This window comes from Mus caroli, unplaced genomic scaffold, assembly GCF_978045245.1.
Source record: "Mus caroli unplaced genomic scaffold, Mus_caroli_1 scaffold_10, whole genome shotgun sequence".
NCBI classification, from domain to species: domain Eukaryota; kingdom Metazoa; phylum Chordata; class Mammalia; order Rodentia; family Muridae; genus Mus; species Mus caroli.
This window is the reverse complement of record NW_028227265.1, coordinates 49,975,648-50,000,098: the sequence shown is the minus strand read 5'-3', so window position 1 is coordinate 50,000,098 and position 24,451 is coordinate 49,975,648. Positions and strand designations below refer to the sequence as shown.

At 37.4% G+C, this 24,451-nt stretch overlaps 1 protein-coding gene across 1 annotated transcript; it reads right to left on the bottom strand.

The window, feature by feature from the left end:
• Abce1 (ATP binding cassette subfamily E member 1) lies at positions 1-24,385 on the bottom strand. The gene is made up of 18 exons (XM_021170041.2): positions 24,254-24,385; positions 20,843-20,972; positions 19,722-19,807; positions 15,675-15,772; positions 14,435-14,552; positions 13,776-13,913; positions 13,574-13,643; positions 13,235-13,331; positions 12,196-12,285; positions 9,580-9,701; positions 6,369-6,590; positions 5,507-5,566; positions 5,326-5,384; positions 4,092-4,202; positions 3,861-4,003; positions 3,635-3,757; positions 2,339-2,450; positions 1-1,649 (listed from the first exon to the last, which is right to left on the bottom strand). The coding sequence occupies exons 2-18, from the start codon at positions 20,943-20,945 to the stop codon at positions 1,602-1,604; spliced, it is 1,800 nt and encodes a 599-aa protein (XP_021025700.1). The 5' UTR covers positions 20,946-20,972; positions 24,254-24,385; the 3' UTR covers positions 1-1,601.
• Between the last annotated feature and the right edge of the window lie 66 nt (positions 24,386-24,451).

Below are 24,451 nucleotides of genomic sequence, written 5' to 3'. Positions count from 1 at the left end.
TAAGCTCAGAAACTGATAAAGGGAGATTTTATTCCATATACTTCGGCATATTTGCGTTCCTTTACAACAGATATTTATGAATTATATAAATTCATTTTTAGAAGGCCTAATGGGTTTCAGTCAAAACAAACTTTCTATCATTTTTTGCAAATTAATCAAGATCTATTATTTAAAAGTTCTAAAGTCTTGTCAAATACTTTTTAATTTTCCTGTTCTGCCTGCCCTGTTCATTGTAATCCACCTTCCTCATAATTCCAGTTTGGCATATTAGTAAGATGTGGATAATGTCCTTTGTATCCAAACCTACAAATGAGTATGCACTGCAGCAATGGATACTCTGTATTGCTATTTCCCCTGCACTCCCTGGAGGAGTTGTTTAAGGTTGTCCTTGGTTGCTCAACAGAAGAATCTGTAGTCTAAGTATGTAGGGCTGGGGATGTAGCTCAGTTGTTAGAGTGCTTGCCGAGCACACACAAAGCCCTGGGTTTGATCCTCAGCACTGTGTAATCCAAGCCTAGGGAGTGGGCCGAGAAATTCAAGGTTGTCCTTGGATACCTAATTTGAGGCCAGCTTGGGCTATAGGACAAGCTGTCTCAAAACAAAATTAAAACCAAAACCCTAAAATCCAGATACTTAGGCACCACCTATAAAGATTCTATCTGTAGGGTTTTGTTGTGTGTGTGTTGGTGCCAGAGTGTCTTCCTCAATTACTGTCCACTTAGCGTTTAAGACAGGACCTTGTACTGAAGTCGCTCATAGACTGTGTCAGGCTGGCAGGCCAGTGGGCTTTAGGGATCTGCTGGACTTCACTTCGCAGCATTGGTATTACAGATTCCTACTAAAGTCTCAAATATGGTCCTCATGGGTGTGCAGCGTGTACTTACTGACTGAACCATCTCCCCAGCCCACGCTTATAGTCTTACAGGAAGCAAATATTCTTCAGAAGTGCCTCCTCCCTAATCTTGATCAGTGATTATATATTTATAAAAGTAACATTACTGTGAAAGGTTATTATAGAATGTAAGAACTAAAAAAAAAAAAAGTTAAATTAGGGCACTGAAATAAATTTTGACAGATGTTCAAAAGCACCAAAAACTCATTAAAAACAATGCATAAGTTGGTCATAAACATCTTCCAACAATGGTGTTTGTAGCAGACACTGTTCCTTGGAAGCACACACTGAACACAAGTAGCAAATATAGCCCTGATGCTTATGTATCAGACTTTGGCAGCAAGTCTGTGACTGGCTTTTTAGAAGGGGGCAGTTCCATTACACTTAGCAAACAGGTAAGTACAGATTTTATCCAAGATTAGCCTTTGGTACATGAATATAATATACAACTGAAAATCTCCCCATAGATTGTGAAAGTCTGGAGGTAATTGATATATCTGAAATGTCTCCATGTTCATGTAGTATGCACAGGTTTAATCTTAAGAACAAAATAGTTCTTAAACAACAATTTACAAGACAACTGGCTTTTTGATGTCGCATTAAGAAAATCATACTTCAAGCTCCAGAGTATGTGGGGCCATAAAACCTGATTAAAGTTTTATATGATAAAAATCCCAGTAAGTAAATGGCTTATAAGTTCAGATTCAATCTAATCATCCAAGAAAAAGTAGTTTCCACTCTTCTTTTGTTCTACATCCTAAAAAGAAAGAGAAGTGACACAGTGAGCATTTGTCTTCTATGCAGGGCTGCTCTACTAGAGCATGCGCTCTGTAGGATACTTTAATGCATGAAATTTGTACAGAAACATAAATCCCATTTTTAAGCTTCTGGTACAAAAGGCAACAGATTGTCAGCTTGAAAACTAATTAGATTTTCTTAGAAAACTACAGAATAGTAACAGTGCACTTACCCACCTGGTCAGCTAGCTTCTCATTAGTGTTATGTTCTATTACTACCTAAAATGACCCAGCACACAGAAGTGACTTAATAAGCAAAGGAGAATGTTTATTGTAACCCTATCTTAAAACAAAAAACAGAGAAATTGGTGAAACGTATTATAAAGTTTCATTAACAAAATTCCATAAATTTATTTTCAAGGGCACAAAGTAAGGTTTCTCTAAAGAAGTTTTACTCTTTTAGACAGAAAGTTCCCTGGCTGTCCTTGAACTCACAGATATCTGCCTGCCTCTTCCTCTCTAGTGCTGGGACTAATGGAGTGTGCTACCACGTGCCAGATTTCAAGGCGGTTTTAAATGGCACAAAATAAACTAGAACACCAGATACATTACAGTTGTTGCCTTGAAGCAAGACTACAAAAAATGAGAGGAAAAACAACCCAAATTCTGAGAATCAATATGATAAGATGTATGTTTATTATCCACATACCTTGATTGAATTGAGCTTATTTATTCGTGGCCTGTAGTTGTTGGGGTCTCTTCTGAATGTAATTTCGAGCTGAGACAAAAATTTGTTCATGCCAGCCAAAAGAGTCTGAGGACTAGGGGGAAAATGGACAATTTTCATTAAATTTTGTTTAATGATCAAGAATCATCACTGCCTTTTCCACTCAGCCAAGCACCAATGCTAACATTACAACACATCATCTTCCATTAAAACCTTTCTATGCTTTCATCTTTTACAGCTGAGCTCATTTTTCCCCCCCCAGACTTAGAAGTACAGAGAGTTGTGAGTTATCATGGGAAATGAACCTGTGTTCTCTGGAAGAGCAACCAGTAGTATTAATCACTTGAGCCATCTCTCCAGCCCTCCAAAATTAAAATTTAAATTGGCTAAATAACAAAAAAAGGGAAACATTTTAAAGCCTTATGCAAACACAAAAGATGGTTACTGAAAAAACAAATTTATATATCTGAGAAATTTCCTAAAATGTACATATTCTCAATAACTGATGATAGAATTTAACATGAAAACAAAGACATATTCTGGGATGTATTTTAGACAGGGACTTACTATACAGATCTGGTTAGCCTGGAGCAATTAGGCCAGGCTGTCCTCTATCTTACAGAAATCTGCCTGGCTCTGCCTCTCATACTTGGCTGGTAGTTCATTTTCTTGAAAGAATTATTCAAATAGCAACTTAACCCTACTTCTTAACATCAAAAAACTTTGTGTGAGAACCAAATAAAATAGATTTATGGGCCCAAAATATGTTTGTGTATTGGTAATTTTATAAGATGTAACTTAATGTAGGTTTAGTACTAGTGGTAAAATAATGTCTCATAGACAGACCCGAGTTTTTAGTATGACAGATCTAGGTAGAAGAAGAGAGGGCAAAAGACTACACCTAAACTGTTGTGGGTCAGTGTTACATATTTGGCATCTGCTCCAACTATAGTGTTGTTGGGCAAGTCATGTAATTCTTTGGAAAAAGTTAAAATGAAAGAAAAGTTAAGAGGTCAGTAAGATTATCCACCAGTCAAGTATTGTATACTAGGCTGAAAACTACTGTAAGGCCCTACACACAGTATTATCTATAAATAAGTTGGGGGTGAGGTGCTGTCACAGAATAAGAAACTGACTAAGTAGTTAACTGTTTCAAAGATGAAAGCAGTAAGACTTTGGTGTTTATGACCTTACTGGAAATGTAGATAGAATGTGGTAATTTCCATTGTTAGAACTTAATTTTACTTCTGAACATCTTTAAAAGCATTTTTTTTTTACCTGTTTGCAACTGTGTTCTTTGATGGAACACCATCAAAAACGATGACTCGATCTGCTAGGTAGGTGGCCATGATGAAGTCATGTTCTACAACAAAGGCTGTCTTCTTTGCATGGAGAATGAAACTGGAACACAACAATTGCAAACCTTTCAGAACTTTTAAGTCACAAACAGATTTGTATATCATCACACACAATCAAAATGCTATTCTACAAAAACGACATTTACCGTTTGACGACCCGAGCTGCCATTAATCTTTGCTCAGAATCCAAATATGCAGAAGGTTCATCAATTAAATAGACGTCAGCAGGTTTGCCCAAACAAAGAGCTAAAGCCACTCGCTGAAGTTCACCACCAGACAATGTCTGTACCTAATTGGAGAAGTTCAGAAAACATGTAAAGACATCCAAATTCTGAACCAATGATGTGTGCAGATGTACAAGGATAATGTTATGGTACCTCTTGGTCAATGATGTTTTCAATCTGTAGGGGCTTCATTACATCGGTCACAAACTGCGGATGCGTATAAGCATCTCTGATCTTTTCATGCAGTAACTGGCGAACACTTCCCTGGTTTTAAAGAAACAAAAACTTTAAATGATAAATTACCAGGAAAGAACTTTTCTGTTTATGGATATTAGTACTAATTTCAGACCAAAATGAATTCTATTTACCACCAATTTCTATCAATTTTATTTTTTTTCTTTTTCTTAGAGTGACTCACTATTTAGCCAACTAGGGTGCCTCTGCCTCTGAGCGCTGGTATCAATGGGCATCACCATGCCTGGCCAGATCTAGTTTAATGCCTATTCACCATCTCGTTCATTTTGAGGCTTTCTTAAAGTTTTACTTATATACATAATTGCCCCAATCATGTACATAAGTAAAAATGCAATAATAATCTTAAAATTGAAAAGCAGAAAGGGAGAAATAATGAAGAACAGGAATAATTCTAAATGTCAAAGTGGGTTTAAAAATGTTGGATAATCTGTAGGTTATAACATACAATGCCCACCATCTTATTCTCTCTTCTTAGTTGAATCCTAAAATGGCTTTTACTTGCTGTATGGAACAGAGCTGACTGTGAGAACTTGAAACAGATCATGTAAAATACTAATGAAGGTAAACTGAAATGTGTAACAGGGTCAGTGCTGTGATGCTGAACATACAGTAATTTCCCTCATGCTGAATAACCTCACATTTGAAGACTATATTTATTAAGTTATCTACCATTCATCAGCTGACTGACATGAGGGTTTGTACTGACCCTGGTGCTCAAGTGTGCACATTGCTCAGGTCTTTGCTAATGAGTAGAATTGCTGGCGTTTACAGCTCTGTGCTAGAAATGATCTGACAAGAGCCAGATGTGGTACTGGACACCCATTAGCTCCAGCACTTGGGCAGTATGGTAGGTAGATTGAGAATCTCAGGTATTTTATTACATGGTAGATTCCAGGCCAGCCTGTGCTGTATAGAAGCTAATACAGGTAAGAGTTTTAGAATGTTCTTTTTGTGGTGGAGATCAAAATCAGTAATTTAACTCATGTTAAACATATATTCTACTACTGAGCTAATGCCCGAGCCCCTTACTGGAGCAAAAGACTAAAGGTATATATATATATGTATGTATATATATATATATATATGCGCACATACACCAAATATGCATTTGAACAGTGAAAGCATGACTCACTGTTGATTTGGGGCTGATTTTCTGTGGCTTATAACTGACATTTAGAACTGGCACTTCTCCTGCAAAACAAACAAACAAAAAATTAAAAAAAAAAACCCACAATTACAATAACACAAACACTGCCCAGCCCATTACCGTTTACGCTGTGGGAGAGTAAAAGGGAATGCTTAAGTGACAGTACCTCCTTCATCTGGTTTCAGCCTTCCCGCAAGCATTCTGATAAATGTAGTTTTACCTGTACCTGATAATACAACAAAAACAAATTAACCTTTACATTCCAAATATTCTTGTTATAATCAGAGAAATTTGTCTTTTTATTAGAAGGAATACCAGTGCTTTTTAATAAATGATTAGTCCACACAACTTATGGACTAAAAAACTGCATTCGTTTCAGTTGTCACAGTTTAAAGGTACCATAGGCTATTTTATGATAGAAATGCCTATTCACAGCTTGTAGAAAAGATTGTACCCCTATCAAAAATGTTTACTGAAGCCTGATCTGTTGCAATCTCCATTTTTTTTTCCCCAGAGACAGGGTTTCTCTGTGTAACCCTGGCTGTCCTGGAACTCGCTCTGTAGACCAGGATGGCCCTAAACTCAGAAATCCTCCTGCCTCTGCCTACCAAGTGCTGGGATTAAAGGTGATCACCACCACTGCCCAGCCACTAATAAAACATTTATGAAGGTAAACAGAGTGCTCTGAATTTTATATAAGAAAAATTCTAAACACAGGTATCCAAGGAAATCCTGAAAGCTGGCCTGACTGAGTCACTACCTGCCTACTGCTTCAGTCCCTCTGCAGGAGTGACTGCTCACTAGTTTACTTCACAGAAAAATCAGCTGAACAGAAACTGCAATTTTTAGTGAAAATAATGAATATTAACCTGTTTCAACAACAGTGGGACAATATTAGTAAATAGCACAAAACTGTGAAGATAAAACAGTAACTGTAAGGATTTAAACTCAGGTGTAGCCTCGAGTCAGTTCCCCACAAGCATAGGTAACCACAGAGCCGACTTTCAGCATCACAAACCACAACTTACCATTTTCCCCCAGCATCACCATGATCTCAGAGTCGGTGAACTCTCCAGCTACAATTGCTAGCTCAAACTCTCCCATCTTTTTCTTCATCCCGGGATATTTATACATGCACATCTTTTTAACTTCTTCTTCATTTGCTGTCTCAGCTACTTTAAAAACAAGCGACGCATCCCTGAATCTCAAGTTCTCTGTTGGAACATAGCCATCCAAAAATATATTTATGCCTGTTGGGAAAAAATTGCCACCAGATTAGTAAAGATCTAAAGAAGACATAAACAAATCTAAAATAATGATGGGAGGCAAAGGCAGGCGGATTTCTGAGTTCGAGGCCATCCTGGTCTACAGTGATTTCCAGGACAGCCAGGGCTACACAGAGAAACCCTGTCTTGAGAAACAAACAAAGAAACAACAACAACAACAAAAAAACCCAACCAACCAACCAAACAAAAAAAGAGACTGATTTTTGGGAATACATACATATTTTGTAACTTTGTTAATATTAAGTCTGCACATATGCAAAAACTAGTGCTTTTTTGGGTGTGTTTCGACAATGAACACAGGCCAAGTACAGTGGCTGATGACTATAGTTCAACAGTTAGAAAGCCGAGCTGGCAAGTGCTAGATTGTGAGACAAGCATGGTTTATTTACAGTGTGAGCTCCTGTCTCAGAAAAATTCATTTTCTACCACCAAACCAAAATAACTCCCTTAATCCAGTGTAAGATTAACTTTAAGTTTATATATGTATGTGAAACAGGACATCCTTCTATTAAAATTGTCATTATGGGGTAAAAAATGGCTCAGTGGGTAAAGTGCTTATCTCTAAGCCCGATGACCTGAGTTCAATCCTGGGACCTTACAGTATGGAAAAAGATAACCAGCTCCTGAAAATTGTCCTCTGATGTACACACATACACTACTGTATGCATGTCCCCCCCCCCCCATATACATACGTACTCACACAGGTAAATAAACCAATGAAAATTAAAAAAAAAAAAAACAAAAAGATTATTATGTATGAAACTCTAAGGAAGCACTTGGTTTCAGTATATATTAACATAATATATAATATATATATTAATATGTTTCTATATATTAATGGGGAAAAAGTAGCTGGCAGGTTTTGAGAAAGGAAGGACAGGCAGCAGCATCCCCTCTGGACCATGTCAAGAGTACTGACTGGAACCCTTGAGAGTGATAAACCAACTTTTCTAAAAGTTTCATTTTTATTCTTCAAATATTTAAAAAGTGGAAATGTAGAGTTAAGAATTAAAACCAAAACCTCTGGCGAAGAAAACTTAGTCTAAGTGCTTCAGTAACTAACTAAAGAAGAAGAGACTTTGGTTAAAAAACAAAAGCGATGTGGTTTCTACATTTTTTCCTGTGCTAGCTGACCTGTCAACTTGAAAATAAGTCTTAATGATAACCACCTGTACAGTTCAGAGAACCTGCAGGCATATATAAATTTACATAAAGAAATATGTGTAGACAGACAGACAGACAGACACATTGCTTAATAATGGTTGAAGTGCAGAAGGATCAAGTACAAACTCTCACTTCACCATTTAAAGCTCAGCAGGATCACTGTGCAGACCCAGCATTTACAAGAGACACTTTTAAGAGCGCCTGCTGCGGTTATCCATATGTCATTCTGATTGTACATAAGTACATGACCTGCACACAAAGCAGGTACTCAGTAGCACTTGTGAGTTGCTTCCAAGCAGAATGTGGCACACTATAACTGCAACACACAGAGAGCTCAGGGACACAGGAAGATTGCTGAGTTTAAGGCTGGTCTGTGTCTGTCTGTGTCTCTCTCTTTGGGATTCTCTGTGTAGTTCTGGCTGTCCTGAGACTCTCTCTGTAGCCCAGGCTGCTCTCAAACTCACAGAGATCCACCTACCTCTACTTCACGAGTTCTGCGACTGAAGGTTTGTGCTGCCGTTGCCCTGGCAGCTCCAGTCTTTATAAACAAAACAAAAACCAAAGGCAAAGCAAACGAGAAACACCCCACCAAAACAAAAACGAAAGCCTAAAAACTAAATTTAGTTCTAATATCCTGCATCGTTTCAGTGTGTTAGTGTTTGCAAGCATGCCATGGTATGCAGACAGAAGTCGGAAGGCAACTCCGCGGAGTCAGTTTTTTATCTACCTTCCCATAAGCTCAACTGAATAAACACAGCTCTCCAGGCTTGCACAGCAAGCACTGAGTCACCCGGCAGGCCCACATTGCTCTCTTAGTATTACTTTTGTTCACTGTCTGTGAGTGTGTTGTGCACTAGATCCTCAGAACTAGATCCTCTCAAACTCAAAACTTCAGAACTAGATCCTCTCCTGCCACAAAGTGTAGTTCTGGGGCTAGAACTTAAGTGGTTGTTATTTAGCAGCTAGTGTCATTGTCCACTGAGACATCCTAGAGGTTTCAACCTGTATTTAAAAAAAGTTTCTTAAGACTATTGGCAAGAAGCTGGGCATGAAGAAGCCCAACATACTCCGAGAACTTGGGAGGCAGAAGCAGTCAAATCTCAGTGAGTTCAAGGCCAGTCTGGTCTACAGAGCAGTTCCAACACAGTCAAGGCTACAGAAAAGCCCTGTGTAGAAAAACAAAAGGAAAAACTACCGGCAAGAAAACTGGGGCCACCTCACCAAGCTTCCCTTAAAATATATAGCTATTTATCTTAAACATAAGCACATAAGTTATAATCACTCCTCCACTCACATTCTAAACTAAAATATTGATATAACTAGATTGTGATACAATTCCAATAATTTTGAATTATTTTTCAAAATTATTTATCTTGTTTAAAAACAAACTATCTTGTTAGATTTTTAGGGAGTCTAAGTGTCACAAACACAAGACAGGGATTACAGATAGGTTTGAAATACGAAAATGGGATGGGCACTGAAGGAATGTTAAGAATTTATCAAAGGTGCTGGCATACTAAAGATAAGTTTGAAGGTGACAAATACTGTGAAGTCAAAGCATACAGATTCATGTTGATTTCTGTTCTCCCAGCAAAAAGTTCTCAGAAAAGAATCCTTTTCTGTAACAGTGTACAGCCTTATAATACACTGCGTTTTCTTCAATGATTAAAATACAAAATGCCAGTTTCACATACATATTAGAGCAATATGTAGTAGTGATGTCAACAGTAATACATTTCTAGGCATTAAAGAAAAAACATACAGCATTATGAACAGGTTTTCAAGTTACCTTCTCTTACACTAAAAGGCATCGTGACAACACCATAAGCACTCGGTACGCCATAGAGACAGCAGATGAAGTCAGAGAGATAGTCTAGTACACTCAGATCATGCTCCACCACAATGATATATCTGAAAAGCAAAACAAACTTTTATTTTTAAATTTACTATAACATCATTAGCTAAGACTCTTATTTATATAAATTTTTCTACTATAGTTGTAAATCTTAGAAAAAAAAAAATAAAAAAGTATAGGGAACATAGTAAAGCCACAAAATATTTTCTTATACAAGGCTTATTATTGAAGTTCCTATTTAAAATGTTTTCCTCAGTATAGATTTGACTAAGATGATTTAAAAATCTATTGCTAGAGCAGAAACTATCAACCACCGCAGTGATGAAGCGTTTATGCAGACTTTGTTCTCACCTCCACCCACTTTACATGCATCTACAAAACCAACTTAAAGCATTAGCTTACTGCATAAAGTTCTGGTTTGTATAAACAGAATAATCATGCTCGCAAATTTTTTTCAGATTTTTCAAGCTTTTAAATTTTCATGTATCTTACTGTTTATTTATATGCAGAAAAAATTACAACTTGCTGTTTATCTTCTTGATAATGCATTTCTTTATTTTGTATGTTTAAGGGCCACTCCTTCCTTCTTAAACAGTCACTTACCAAAATTTTCACATTTTAAAATTCCACTTAGTTCCTATTCACTGTAGGAATACCTTTTCCAATATGCAAATGTATTTTTCTTACTCTTCAAAGCCCCTTCTTGCCTTTTTTGTATTCAAATGGAACTAACATAGGAATCAAAAGTTCTGATGTTTTAGGAACACAGCATCTGTGTACTCAAGAAGTCTGTGCTACAAAAATATAGACTGTAAAGAGTAAAGGGAGGGGAAACTGAGGTCAGGATGTAAGACTCTACCAATTAATACTCTTAGGTTCAATTTGAAGCACCTAGGTGTTATTGATCATTTGTTGAGATTATGTTTGAGAAGTTGGGGGTTTTCCCAATTCTGAAAAATTATCAGCCATGATCCCTTCATGCTTCTTAATCATTGGTAGGCACAGTGGTGCATGCCTTTAATCCAGCACTCAGGAGGCAGAGGCAGAGGTAGGTCTGGTTTGCAATGCAAGTTCTAGGATGTCAGGGATACACAGCCTTCAAAAACCAAACCAAACCAAAACCAAAAAGCAAAACACCACCACCAACCCACATCCCCATCATGTGTGCAGCACGTGCCAGAGCTCACTGATGTCAGAGCTGACTTTATGGAGCTCATGCTCTCCATCCAATCTGATCTGAGTGCTAGGGATTACTGGACTGTTTGCCAGCACCAAGTGACTTTACCTGTATCTTGCCCACTTGTCTACTTTTCACTCTTAAAGCAATCAAATAGTCTTCTTACTACAATCACCATTTTTCAAATCTCCCTTATATTTCAATGCCATCTCCTCAGTTACAGCCACTAAATGTGAAATCGAGTCTTAGTGTTCGATTGCTGTTCCTAACTCATCTCATTAGTTCAGCAAGTTTGTAACGTTGTGCTTTCTCTCTCTCCCTCTGTGTATGAGTTTTCTGAGTGTAGGTGCATCTCTGTAACTATGTACAACATTCATATCTTTTCAATGGCTTCTCCCCCTTATTTTTGGAGACAGGATTTTTCACTGAACCTGGAAGTCATTGGCTAGACCAGCAAGCCAGGGATCTTTCTGCCTCTGCCTCCCCAGCACTGACCTTACAGTACATACATACCACCGTGCTTGGCCTATTCTAACATTCTGGGGACTGAGCTCAAGTCCTCATGTTTGCAGGGGATCACATTCTCCACAGCCCTCTCTACATTTGTTTTTTAGGTATTTCTGCTTTTGAACATTTCAAATCTCTACGTTTTGAATACTTTACAGCTCTCACTTACTATTTGAGAGGCTCTTTCAGAATGCCAGGTGGAGTTCTACTACTCTATCTTGCTGTGTATGCTGTGTAAGTTTAGGGACAGCTGCTTCTGGTACTCTTACCTGTACAAAGTTTACATAATCACGAGTTGCGGGCACAGTCTTCCCAAGTGCATTGTTATTTGTTTCTACACATGACATTCTACACATGCATCACTAAGTAACAGGCCTTTTATAAGCTCCTTCAACTGCAAAACGTAAATCCTTTCTAAAGCCCCAACAAAGTACAAACTCTACCTAAAGACCCAATAAAGTTTCCAGAAGCATCCGGGCAATGAAGAACTAAGAAACTTTGGAAATTACAAAGTACTGTATTCAACAAATGGTTTTGTGAATGCATCATACAAGTTGTTAAGAAGTCTTTTGTGTTTGTATAAAATTGTGATTTACTTTTGAAGATTTTGTAAAAACTAAGGCTGTTTTCCCCAAGAACATACACAAAATTTATACACGACTCCAAAGCATTCACGTTCAAACAGTACTTTCCATAGAACTGGAGGTAACAATTGTGAATCTTGCATTAAGAACCTTTTTCTAAGGAAGAAAAATTGTGGTGGTTACTATAAATGATTAAGATGGAAATCAAGAATGTTTAATATTTAAACATCTGCAAAATGTCCTCAACATTAGAAAACAGAAACATACTGGATTTATACTTACCTATCTGGATTTATTAGAGATCGAATAGTAATGGCAGCCTTTAAACGTTGCTTGACATCGAGATAACTAGAAGGTTCATCAAACATAAAACTAAGGAAAAAAAAAAGCAAGTTTGAATAACATAACTATACCTTATCCTTTTTAAGTAATACACTAATGGTTTCTGATTTAACAGAACGAAAAATTTCATATACCAAGAAGAAAAGCTACTTGTAATGGTAAAACTCTGTTCTGTTCAGAAGAAGGAAGAAAATAATTCCAAAACGCTGAAATGTCTATCTACAAATCTGAGGAGAGCTTTTGAAGATTGGACTAATTTATTAATTGGTACCGTCTCATAAAAAATATTCTGATAGAGTCTCAATTACTTTGAAGAGCTCTTCTTTTTGTTCTTAAATCGTATTTACTGTGTGTGTTGAGGGGTGCCACTGTCTGCATGTGGAGGTTGAAGAAAACTTGCCTGTATTGGTTCTCTTTCTAAAGTTTGTGGGTCTAGGGAATTCGACTCAGGCGGTACGGTAGGGCTTGCTGTCACCCCTCTATTCAGCTGAGCCATCTTGCTGGCCCCAAAGAGCCATTGTCTTAATAGGCTCAAGTCCAAAGGCTTTAAAGCAGATGGGTTCTCATGCACAGGATGTCAGAGAATACGTGGTGAAGACGGGGCTTGAGTATACACTAGAGCAACAACATGGAAAAATATGGGAATAATAAATATCCGAGAGGAGGAAATATTAGTAAGCAGGAAGGAGACGAGCCTTTTTAATTCCATGTCCCCTTCACAGAGCCATGTCATTCTGACACTGGCTAGTCTACAGAGAGCTTTAGTTTTATGTTAGGTATAAATTACTACTCATAAATGCAAAGGACTTATTAAAGGGAAAGTGGGTCATGGCAATACAACTGCTTTAACACATCACCTCAAAATCAAACACTTAAAAGTCTCTATTAATTATTCCTTTCAGGATTACTGCTGAATTAGCATCATTGCAGATATAAACTCACAAAGACTGAGATCCACAAAAAGTGTAAAGTAACCTACATATCAGCTTTTTGTATGCAAACGACAGCACAAGCAAATCTCTGCAACTCTCCTCCTGAAAGATCTTCGACATTTCGTTCTTTAAGGTGAGTTAAATCTACAAAGAATAATCAGAAGCATTGTGTTCAAGGTTATAAATTCCATTTCACCTCTTCTGGTCATAATGCACACACTGCATGTCATGACTCTAGGTCTGATGATAGATATTCCAGTTTAAAACTGTGTAGTATAATAATAAAATAATTACTAAAGCTTTCCTCATTAATTTGGCAAGCCATAGCCCATCAAGAGGATTATGACTAAGTGCAGTTTACTAAAAGCATGCACTCAAATACTTACCAAGCTGCTGACAGACAATTGCCTGTGTCTTTGTTTCATCTTTTCGGTCCAGAATAGAGCCCACTGTCCCCTGTCACAACAGAAAATTATCACTATATCCCTTTCAAAAATTTCACAAAGTAAAATAAGTGTATTTTGATAGAATTGTTATCGTCCTACCAATAATCTACAGTCTACAACTTCTATCTATAAGCAAACTGACCTTTGCAGCCTTGGGAATTTGGTCTACATATTGAGGTTTGATAATGGCTTTTAAGTCATCTTCGAGAATCTTGGTAAAGTAATTTTGTAATTCAGATCCACGGAAATAAGTCAAAATCTCTTGCCAATCAGGTGGATCCTAGAAACACAATTGTTATGTGAGTTTAAGATAAAAATACAAAGGGGACAGTTCCTAAATAAAACTAAATATATTAAATAAAATTAAACATATATCTTATTAGAGGATTTCTAGTTTAAGATTGGAAGCAGACTTAGTTTCAAATCAAGGCATACTAACTCAAAAGTTTGAGAGAATTATGAATTTTCTGGTAAGCAACGCTAACATTTTTATTTTGAAGGGATAGAACATGAGACTTGTCACACACACATACAAATGACAACAGGAATGACATCAGTACATGGCAGTGTAAACCAGTATTGGGAGGCTGAGTTCAAGGTCCTTTGAAGCTACACAGTAACAGCATGTCTTAAAAAACAAAAACTAAACCAGACCAAACTTGGGATGTATAACACCTTTGAACTCAACTCCACAAATTAACTTAAAAAAATAAGAACACTGAAAAAAAGTATACCCATCACTCTCATAAAAAATCCATAAAAGACCCAGACATATTAATTTCCATAATCTTTAATACATACATCATACTTTCCAAGGTTTGGCTTTTGTTTTCCTGCTAAAATTTTTAGTGCAGTTGACTTTCCAATACCATTAGTTCCAACTAATCCCAAAACTTCACCCGGACGAGGGATAGGCAACCTATTACAATATAGGAAAACAAAACAAAAACAACTTGCTATTAGATGGAAAAGATACACAACAACCGAATGATGTATTTTAAAGCACTTTTATGCCATTGATAAGCTAAGAAATATATGCTAAGCATTAGTGGCTATTAGTGGAGAGAAAACAGCCAAGAGAAACGAATTGTTAGAAATGTATCCATAATGAATAACTTTATCCAGTTCTTTATCAAAAATGACATTTTTCTTCATAGTTAAGGCTCATCTTTAGCACACTAAATGTTTTGGTAAAAATTTCACAGCAGGTACAATACCACATTGTCTTTCCCCCCACCCTAATCTCCTATTGCTGTTGACTCCTTAAGAGCGGACAGGGTGAAAATACCTTTTAATTAATAAAACCTAGACTTTCAGATTCAATATATTAATATTCAGCAGATAAAAGTAAGCAGTGAGGCTAGGCTGTGCACACCATTAATCCCAGCACTCAGAAGGCAGACATAGGCAGATCTCTGAGTTCAAGGCTAGCCTGGACTATATAGAGTATGTTCCAGGACAGCCAAGGCAATACAGAGATACCATCCTGAAAAGCCAGAAAGCATTAAGGACCTAGTTATTTAATGAGGTCCAAGTCAGTATAGCATTTCCTGTGGGACATAACATTAGTTGATAATTAAAACCAAAACAACTTTCTTTAAAGATTATTCGGAAGTAAGGGTACTCATTATGAACCACTGTCAACTGTGATATTTTAGAATAATTTAAGGGGTTTTACCTTCCAGACATTTAGTTTCTGTATCTTCACAACATAACTCTACTGGGCCTTTGTAGTTGCTTTAAAATCCCTCAAAAATTAATTCAACTATTAACTAGAATGAACTGCTGCCATTTTTTGCTTGTTTCGAGACATGATTTCACTATGTAGCCTAGACTGGCCTTAAACTCAGAGATGCCTCAGCCTCATGAATGCCGAGATTAAAGACATCTGCTACCATGCCTGGCAACTGCTGACATATAAATTAACCTTACATTTTATAATAGCCTATTACTTTTTGGTAGATGCGCAGTATCATTTTCATCCATATTCTGAAAACTCTTCAGGGAATTTTACCCTTGACTGAAGTAAAGAGGAATATACCTGTGAAGCTTGAAGGCATTGGCACAATAGCGATGTGTTGTTTCTTTTTCCAAGTTGCTTGGCAAATTGACAATTGATAAGGCGCCAAAGGGACATTTCTATTATTTAAAATAAAGAATCACACATTAATTTATAATAGATGAATTAACAATATTATTGAAATCTTTCAAGCACAAAATTTACAAATATTAGAAATAATTTACTTAAATAATCAAGTTCCTTGAAGATAATAGCTGTATACACAAATTTAATAGTCTTTATGATTGATACAACCCAAACACTGTTCAATAGTTTCCATAATTTTCCTATAACAGATTTTTTTCCCTTAAATTACTCTTCTCCTTGTTTGCTTCTTTCCTATAGATAACGTCTTTTAAGGTGTTTTGATTTTATTATTTGGGGGAGAGGGTTATATCTATCTTGCCAATAGCTTTTTAAAAAAGGAAAAGAGTTGAGCACCTTTAGTCTCAGCACGTGGGAGGCAGAGACAGTTGAATTTATAAGAGTTCGAGGACAGCTTAGTCTACAGAGTGAGTTCCAGGACAGCCAAGGCTACACAGAGAAAGCCTGTCTCAACAAACAAAATAAAACAATAATGAATGAATGAATAAGGGATGTAATCAAGAAAGACACCTGGCTTGTGACTTCTGGCCTTCATACACACATCTACCCATGCACACATGCACGTTAAAGAAAAAAAAAAAAAAAAGGCAACAGTAATGTGGCTAGAAAAATATCTCTAAAGAATAGACAACGATAGACATGACCAGAAAGGACAAGATCAGATGACAGCTCTGCTCAGTAGATGAATTCAGGGAACTGAAGAAACTCATTCAGAGAGAATTCAGTGAATCTTCATTTCAAACTGAGACCAAAACAAATTAAAGAAAAAAAATTGTTTTCTAGTAACTTCTGCCCCTAGCCATACCACTAAATTTTTACAACTATATTTCGTATGCTCCTCTTTTCATCAATGCAGGCTACAGGTGATTTTAAACTCTCATGTGACTTGGAAAAGAAACCCACACCATTTATAAGTAATGTGGATTAGTCAGTGTTCAGGATGCATATATTTCCCTTCTGCTCCATCACCAAGAGTTTATTTAGCTGGTGTTTTAGGCATTCAGATAGATATCTAAAACTTTAGATATTAATTTCTTATAGCATCAAAATCAAATAGAACAGATGATACTGTAATGTTCCTACCAGATTCCTAACACCCAGCATAAAGGCAGGCACACAGGAAGAAGGAGTAGTCAGTATTTGCCTGGAGTAATATTTCCTGCTTATGCTTTTCAAAATAGGAAAAACTATTTCCAGATTCCATATACATTTCCCGGATACTTGAATAAGGTTCAAAAACAAATATAATACACCCATGGCTTATATGTTCAACGATTTATAGGGAGTTTTCCGAACTCTGGTGAAGTAAGTTCCTTTTTATATTGGACTATAAACAAAAAAAAAAAAATCTAATAACATATCAGTTGTTAAATCTTTCTTTTAAGTTGGAAATTTATGACTTATAAGTCAAACATCAGTTAATCAATGTAACAATTTAAGATGTTTAAAATTATACTATTGGGATAAATATAATAGATACATATATGAGATATAGTAAAGCACTTTTAGATTGAATTTAAGATATTTTAGTTGTATTTCTACTTGAGAGTAGTAAATTTAAAATTTGAGACAGGTATGGTACATCTGTTGAACTGTTTATGAAATTGCTTTGTTTTTCGTTTTTATGTTCTCAGTTTGAAGATTCACTGAACTCTCTGAATCAGTACCCTAAAGGTGCAGCCTTTAATCCCAGCACTTGGGAGGCAGAGACAGATGGATCTCTAGGTGTTCAAGGCCAGTCTAGCCTATATAGCATATTCTATGTCAGCTGGAGCTACACAGAGAACTATCTCAAAAAGAAAGTAAATAAACCTGGAAAACTATAATGCCAGTTACATTTTATCTCTAAAAATTTCTGGAAAAGATGTGCTACATCTTTGTATAATGAAAAGCTCAACACAGAGAAATAACCTAGTTAGAAATATCTTTACCTAGCTCTATATGATGCTTACTTGTTTTTAAAAGTTTTATTATTATTATTAAAATCATTATTAGTGTGTGTGTACGGTACATTATGTGAACAGTGTGTCTGTGTTTGTGTGATCTTGTGTGTGCATGCCATGGTGCATCAAGTGGATGTCAGAGGACAAATTTGTGGAGTTGTTTTCTCTACAGTTAAGTGGGTCCCTCAGTTTGACCTCAGATAACCAGACTTGTTCTTCCAGGATATCTCACTGACCCATTAACTTCTTAAAGGTGTGCTTTTGGGCTCTCTGCTCCTCCCAGGTCCAGAGACAGATGCACCTTCTTAGGCAGTGCCAGCCTTTTCCCTGAAACATGATGGTGAAGGTTGGAGTGAACAGATTTGGCCATATTGGGTGCCTGGACTGCATGTTTGCCTTCAACTCTGGTAACATGCAACATGGGTACTGTTGCTATCAATGATCTCATCATTGAAGTCAACTATATGCAATCCAATGTCCAGTGTGATTATAACCATGGTACTTTACACAGTAGAGTCAAGGCTGGGAATGGGAAACTTTTCATCGACAGGAAGGCCACTTCCATCTTCCAGGAGTGTGATCTACCAGCACCAACAGTGATGCTGGTGCTGAGGTATCTTGATTATCATGGAGAAGGCTACAGCCCACTCAAAGGGTGGAGCTGAAAAGGTCATCATCTCTGCTAATGCCCCTATGTTTGTGAAGGGCATTAATCATAAGGATGAATAACTCACTCAAGAGTATCAGTAATCAATCCCTCCTTCACCACCAACTGCTTAGTTCCCATGGTCAAGGTCATCCATGACAACTTTGGTATCACTGAAGGACTCAGAACTATAGTCACACCATCATTCCACCCAGACTGCAGACGGCCCCTGTGGGGAACTGTGATGATGGACACGGGACTTCCTAGAACATCATCTTTGCATACACTGGCTTCAAGGCTGTGGGCAAGTTCCTCACAGAGCTGAATAGGAAGCTCACTGACATGGACTTCCATACCTACTGCTGATGTGTCCGTAGTAGACCTGACCTGCTGCTACCCGGAGAACGCTCACAAATATGACGACATCAAGAAGGTCATGAAGCAAACAGTGGAGGGAGGTCTAAAGGACATCTATTCTGGGTTATAATGAGGACCGGGTTGTCTCCTGTGACTTCAATAGCAGAACTACTCCCTCTTTCATCTTTGGGCTGGGACTGACACTGGTCTCAACAGCCACTTTGCCAAGCTCATTTTCAGGTATGACTTTGAATGTGATGGACCTCAGAGTCTACATGATCTCCAAGGAATAACTCCCCACCTCAGCAGGAACAAGAGAGAGTTGCTGTGGAGTTCCCGCCCTAACTAATGCCCAACACACTTACTTCCCTCATAGTTTTTATGTTAGATGCCTTCAAAAGAAAGAGAGGGGCTTTGAATCCTAACATCTTGCAAACTACCATTAAAGTTCTTTGGAACTCCCAAATAAAATAAATAAATAAATAAATAAATAAATAAATAAAGTGAGTTTGGTTTGTGGGCCACTAAGACCGTACAGTAGGTAAAGGAACTCGCCACCAAGTCGATAATCTGGGTTTCATCCTGGAACCTACAGTGTATAAGAACTGACACCTGCATATTGTCCTCCAATCTCCACATGTACACGGCGGCACAGGCGTCCCCAAACAGGAGCACACACACGTACACACACTCAAGATTACAAAATAAACAAAAGTAAAAACTTAGGCGGGTGGTGGTGCATTTGGGAGGCAGAGTCAAGCAAATCTCTGAGTTCTAGGCTAGCCTGGTTTACAGAGTGAGTTCTAAGATGGCCAGAGTGGTCTATTAAATTAAAAAAGTAATAATACTGTTCTAAGAAGATTGCTTTCTTAAATTTCTTTCTAATTTATCTACCCTATACTTCTGTCTTTTTAAACAATTTTAAAGTACTAAAAATTTTCACATTCTATTTTTGACTCAACAACAAATATCACTTACCTTAATACAAATACCACAACCAATACAAAGAGTTTCAGAAATCCATGCTATTTTGCTCTGGGGTGTAACTTCTATGCACAATTTTCCTGGCAAAGACAAATAATTTCCTTTATCTTTTAGAATACTTTTAAGATTGCCATTTAGAAAACACCCCTTTCAAAGTCTCACACAAAAGTTTCAATGATAATGATTTAAATCAGAGTTTGGTAGGACAGATTCTGAATTAAATATCCAGGTTTATCAATTATGTATTCTTATCAGGCAATAAACAAATGGCCAATATATTTTGTCCAATACCAGTAAAAATATGGTAAACCCCGAAACAACCTTATGAGTAAGTCGACTGACTTCAATTTGGTTTCGGTGCTTTGGATGCAGCTGGAGTTATGCATTCACTAGCTGACTTATAAAAGAAATCATGTCGCCAGGGAGTGGTGGCGCATGCCTTTGATCACAGCACTTGGGAAGCAGAGGCCAGCCTGCTTTAGAGTGAGTTCCAGGACAGCCAGGGCTACTTGAAACTGCCCCCCCCCCCCCAAAGAAAGCATGTCTTAGCAGTGAAAGGCACACCATAGAAAGGAATAAATTATTTCAGTGAGGTAAATGAAACCATAAAAGGCTATGCTTTTTTCTAGTACACAGACAAAATTCAGTACAGTATTTGAGACATCAATGACTGAATTTCTGAAAACCATGGGAGATACTAACAGATAATACCTACAGGTTCTCTTCCGACTTGCTAAGTCTAAAAGGTCACTACTATGGGACAGCAGTCATATAACAACACTGAAGACCGTCAACAACTTGTCACCTCTGAATTGTTACATTTACTCCATCCTGTAAACCTAGCAAGGCCCCACAAAATGTCTGTCTTGAAACTTGAAGTACAGTGAACTTTGGCTTGACTTTTTACAATCTTAACAATTACATTCTATAATTCCTTTCAAAAGGATAATTTAAAATCAATAAAAGTTTAGAATTCTAAATTTCTCACTTTTGTAGCTCAAAGAAACCACCAGTGATTAACTAACACAGTATCTGCTAAGCCCCTAGGAAGCTTCTAAATCCATCTGCTTTTCTTCAGCTGCTTTCTACTCTTGGATGCCAACAGAGCCACTTACCCATCCGAACCACAGGGCAACTCTTTTTGCACTCCTGCCGACATTTCTTAGGTTTGCATTTGTCGTGGTTGACAATAGCAATTCTTGTTAATTTGTCTGCCATAATTGTAACAAAGAATATCCAGTTCTTCTATTAAAGAAAAATGAACAAAATTATGGCAAATTCTGTAATATAAAGAGAAATAATTTATGGGTATAAAAGGAGGACACATCATATGGAGTTCCTATGTTCATTTGGAAAATTAAAAAAAAATTAGAAACAAAAATAATCTATTCAGTTTGGAAAACAAAATTTTACACAGCGAAGTTAGATTATAAAACAGGTGCCACTTAAAATACTACAAAAATTCCTAGAAAGATACTTAATATATACACAGAAAAAAAAGCTCAAAAACACTAAGTCACAAAAGACCTAATCAAATAACATATGTTTTCTCAGTTTTTATAATAAAAATAGTTAATATCAAAGAAATTTAATTCTTCTGTAATTTATATAAACAATTAAATCTCTTGGGTAAAAATAAACTATATAGACCAAAGCTCTTTTTGGAAAAAAAATAATCAGAAAAATTAAGACAGCAAGAATGGAAAATACATGACAGATTAAAAAATGATATAAGGCCTCAATGATTAATACTGATACCATTGTATGAATATAAATCCATAAACCAAATTATATGTGAACACACCCACACCCAAATCATGAATTCATTTTCTTTTTTCCAGGACAGCCAGGGTTTCTCTGTGTAGCCCTGGCTGTCCTGGAACTCACTTTGTAGACCAGGCTGGCCTTGAACTCAGAAATCCGCCTGCCTCTGCCTCCCAAGTGCTGGGATTAAAGGCGTGCACCACCATTGCCCAGCCATGAATTCATTTTCTTATCTAACCGACTATAATGACTACTGATGGAAAGTGGAAAATGCTTTTTAGAGTTATGAGCATCATGCTACAGCCCAGGTTTTTATGTAGTAGCAATGTTGTATACATACTTACTATGTCTTAAAGACTTTTCTATATAATGCCTATAGAGAATTAAGATCAGACCAAATTTACAATCTTTATAATATTTGTTTTAGTGTATTTACATTTACATTAACTCCCTCATGTGACTAAAGGGATTAAGTTCTAACAGTGCCTTCACAGTCTAGTTTATCTCTAAATCTGAAGAAAAAGCCAAAAGCCAACACTATCCATCTGCAAAGATACTATGCTGATTTTATCTGTGACCCACAACTTACATAGCCATTATCTAAGTGATTAGACTTGGAGGGACAGAAGCAATCTTGCTCCTCACTACACTATTTCCTCTTCCTCCCTAAAAACAGGCTTTCCTCTTAGGAAATGTTTCCATCATTTACAGACTACCAGACTACTTCATTTCAAACTGGTAAACGCTCTATTTTGTTTTGGTAGAGGTGAGCAAAGCTATAGTAATGAAAAACAAAACAAACCAACAAAAACTAAAACCTTAACTGTTGTGCTGACAAAGTCATTTCTTTAAAAACTGATACAGGTCTCCTAAGTTTAACTTAGAAATTAAATGATTTTACTTTACCTCTGAAGCTTACTTAAAACCCCAAACCAATCAAGTACTCGTCAAAGAAATTGACTATTTTAGCAAATAAACTAATAAACTGGGCATCATGCATTCTAATACAAATAAAAAATGCTTTTCTACAAAGTACCCAGTAAATGAAAGTATTTTCAGAGAAAAATAAATCTTTCACTATGAAATTGCTTACATTGGTCTTTGTTTTTATGATGCTACTAAAACTATCTTTTTAAATTATTAAAATAATAAGAGCCTATAATAAACAATATTTATAGGGAACAGAAATATACTAGAGGTGGCTAATTAAGTTGATTTAAATAATAAAATAAATTATTTTACATTTAAGAAAAATAAATATAGATTCTTTGGATAACGGTTACATAGGTAAACATAATTTGTGCAACCTCCATATTTCCAAGAATTAGCGAAAAGGAGTTAGTTCCCTTCTTTCCAATAGGAGGACACCTGAAGAGGAATATTACAGGGAAAACTTTTAGGAATACAAAAAGATCTGAAAACACTTCAGATTCGAAGGCTGACTTGCAAGCAGGAACTATTAAACTCTGGAGTGCCTTCTAGGTGAGTGAAAAGACGGTACACATAGGAAGCACAGCCTAAGCTCACATGAACTAGTATGACCCATGCTTACGGTAAGTTAGCCTTATAGAGCAGATTAAGTTGGGAAAGGCACATGGCTTTTTTTAAAAGTGATTTTTAATGGATCCCCTTTCAGCAACTGCTAAATGTTTTTCTGAAACATATTTTTGTCTTTGTTGTTTCGTTTATAGAGGTGAGCTAAGCTGTGCTATGAAAAGATAAAACCTTAAATACATTTTGGTTCAAAAATATTTAAGCTTTTTGATTATAGTGAATACATTATCAACTGACAGACACAGGGTGACTACTTTCAGCATACAGGACCATTGGCTACAACACAAATGCTACTCTCCTAACTCCCTAGTTTGTAGTCCCTTGGAAGAAAGGGCAAATAAAAGCTTTTTGACAGCTATTCCTTAGTTACCATTTTTACCATCAAAAAACAGAAAATACTTATGTAGCTCTTGAGGTTCAGAAATTCACCTTTGACTATCATTTATTTGCAACAAATACTAAATACCTACAATGTATTAAGCCTAGAAAGGATATCTAAAGGCATTTTGAAGACAGCATCCCTGATGTCAAGAAGCCGAAGATGTAATAAACAAAAAAAGAGATTAAGTCACTAATGGGAAGAGGACAGGGTGCTACAAAGTGCTTCTTGGAAGTCCTAAAGACAGGCACTCAACTCGGAAACTCACTTGGTTTAACTGCAGTCCCAACTGAGAACACGTCGCTCTATGAGAAAGATAGAACGACGTTTGCCTATCATTTCCAAAGTCTGGGACTGGACTAGGAGCACTGGACTTCATGGCGGCAAGATGCTATGAGTCAGTCCACAATTATTTAAAAAATAATTTTTTTTTCCTTACAACCAAATGCCAACGTAGCCATCTGACTGTGAGGGGAAGCTTGGGGGATCTGCTGGGTGCGGGGCGTCCTCCACAGAAGGGTTAGCTTGAGGGTGGGAGCGGGGCTGGGGAGAAGGGGCAGTGGAGGGTGGCGAGCAGAGGCTATGGCACCTGCGACCGTTCTCGTGGCAGCGGGCCGTGTTTGGAGTACAGACGCCCTGAGGTCCGGATGGCTGAACAGACGCGCGCGGAACGCTCCGGCGTCCCAGATGTGCAGCTGGAGCCGGTTGCCACGCGCTACGGTCTCCGCTACTGAGGCCTAACTACAGGCGCTCCGACAGTGTCCCTAAGAGTTTTCCCAAGGTGGCAGCCGGCCGCCTAACACCAAACCTCTCCCACGAATTCCCGTACCTGGAGACAGCGGGCCCCTTACAGCGGGGCGTGCAGTAGCCAAAGCAGCGCTAGCCGTCAGGTCTTAGCACACAGCGTGTTCTTACCGCCACCGGCCAAGATGGCGGTGCACAGCCGCCGCCTCGCGCAAGGCATGAGGGCATAGTGCGCGTGCGCGACAGAGCGCAGAGTCGGCGCCCTGGACGGAGTGATGACGTT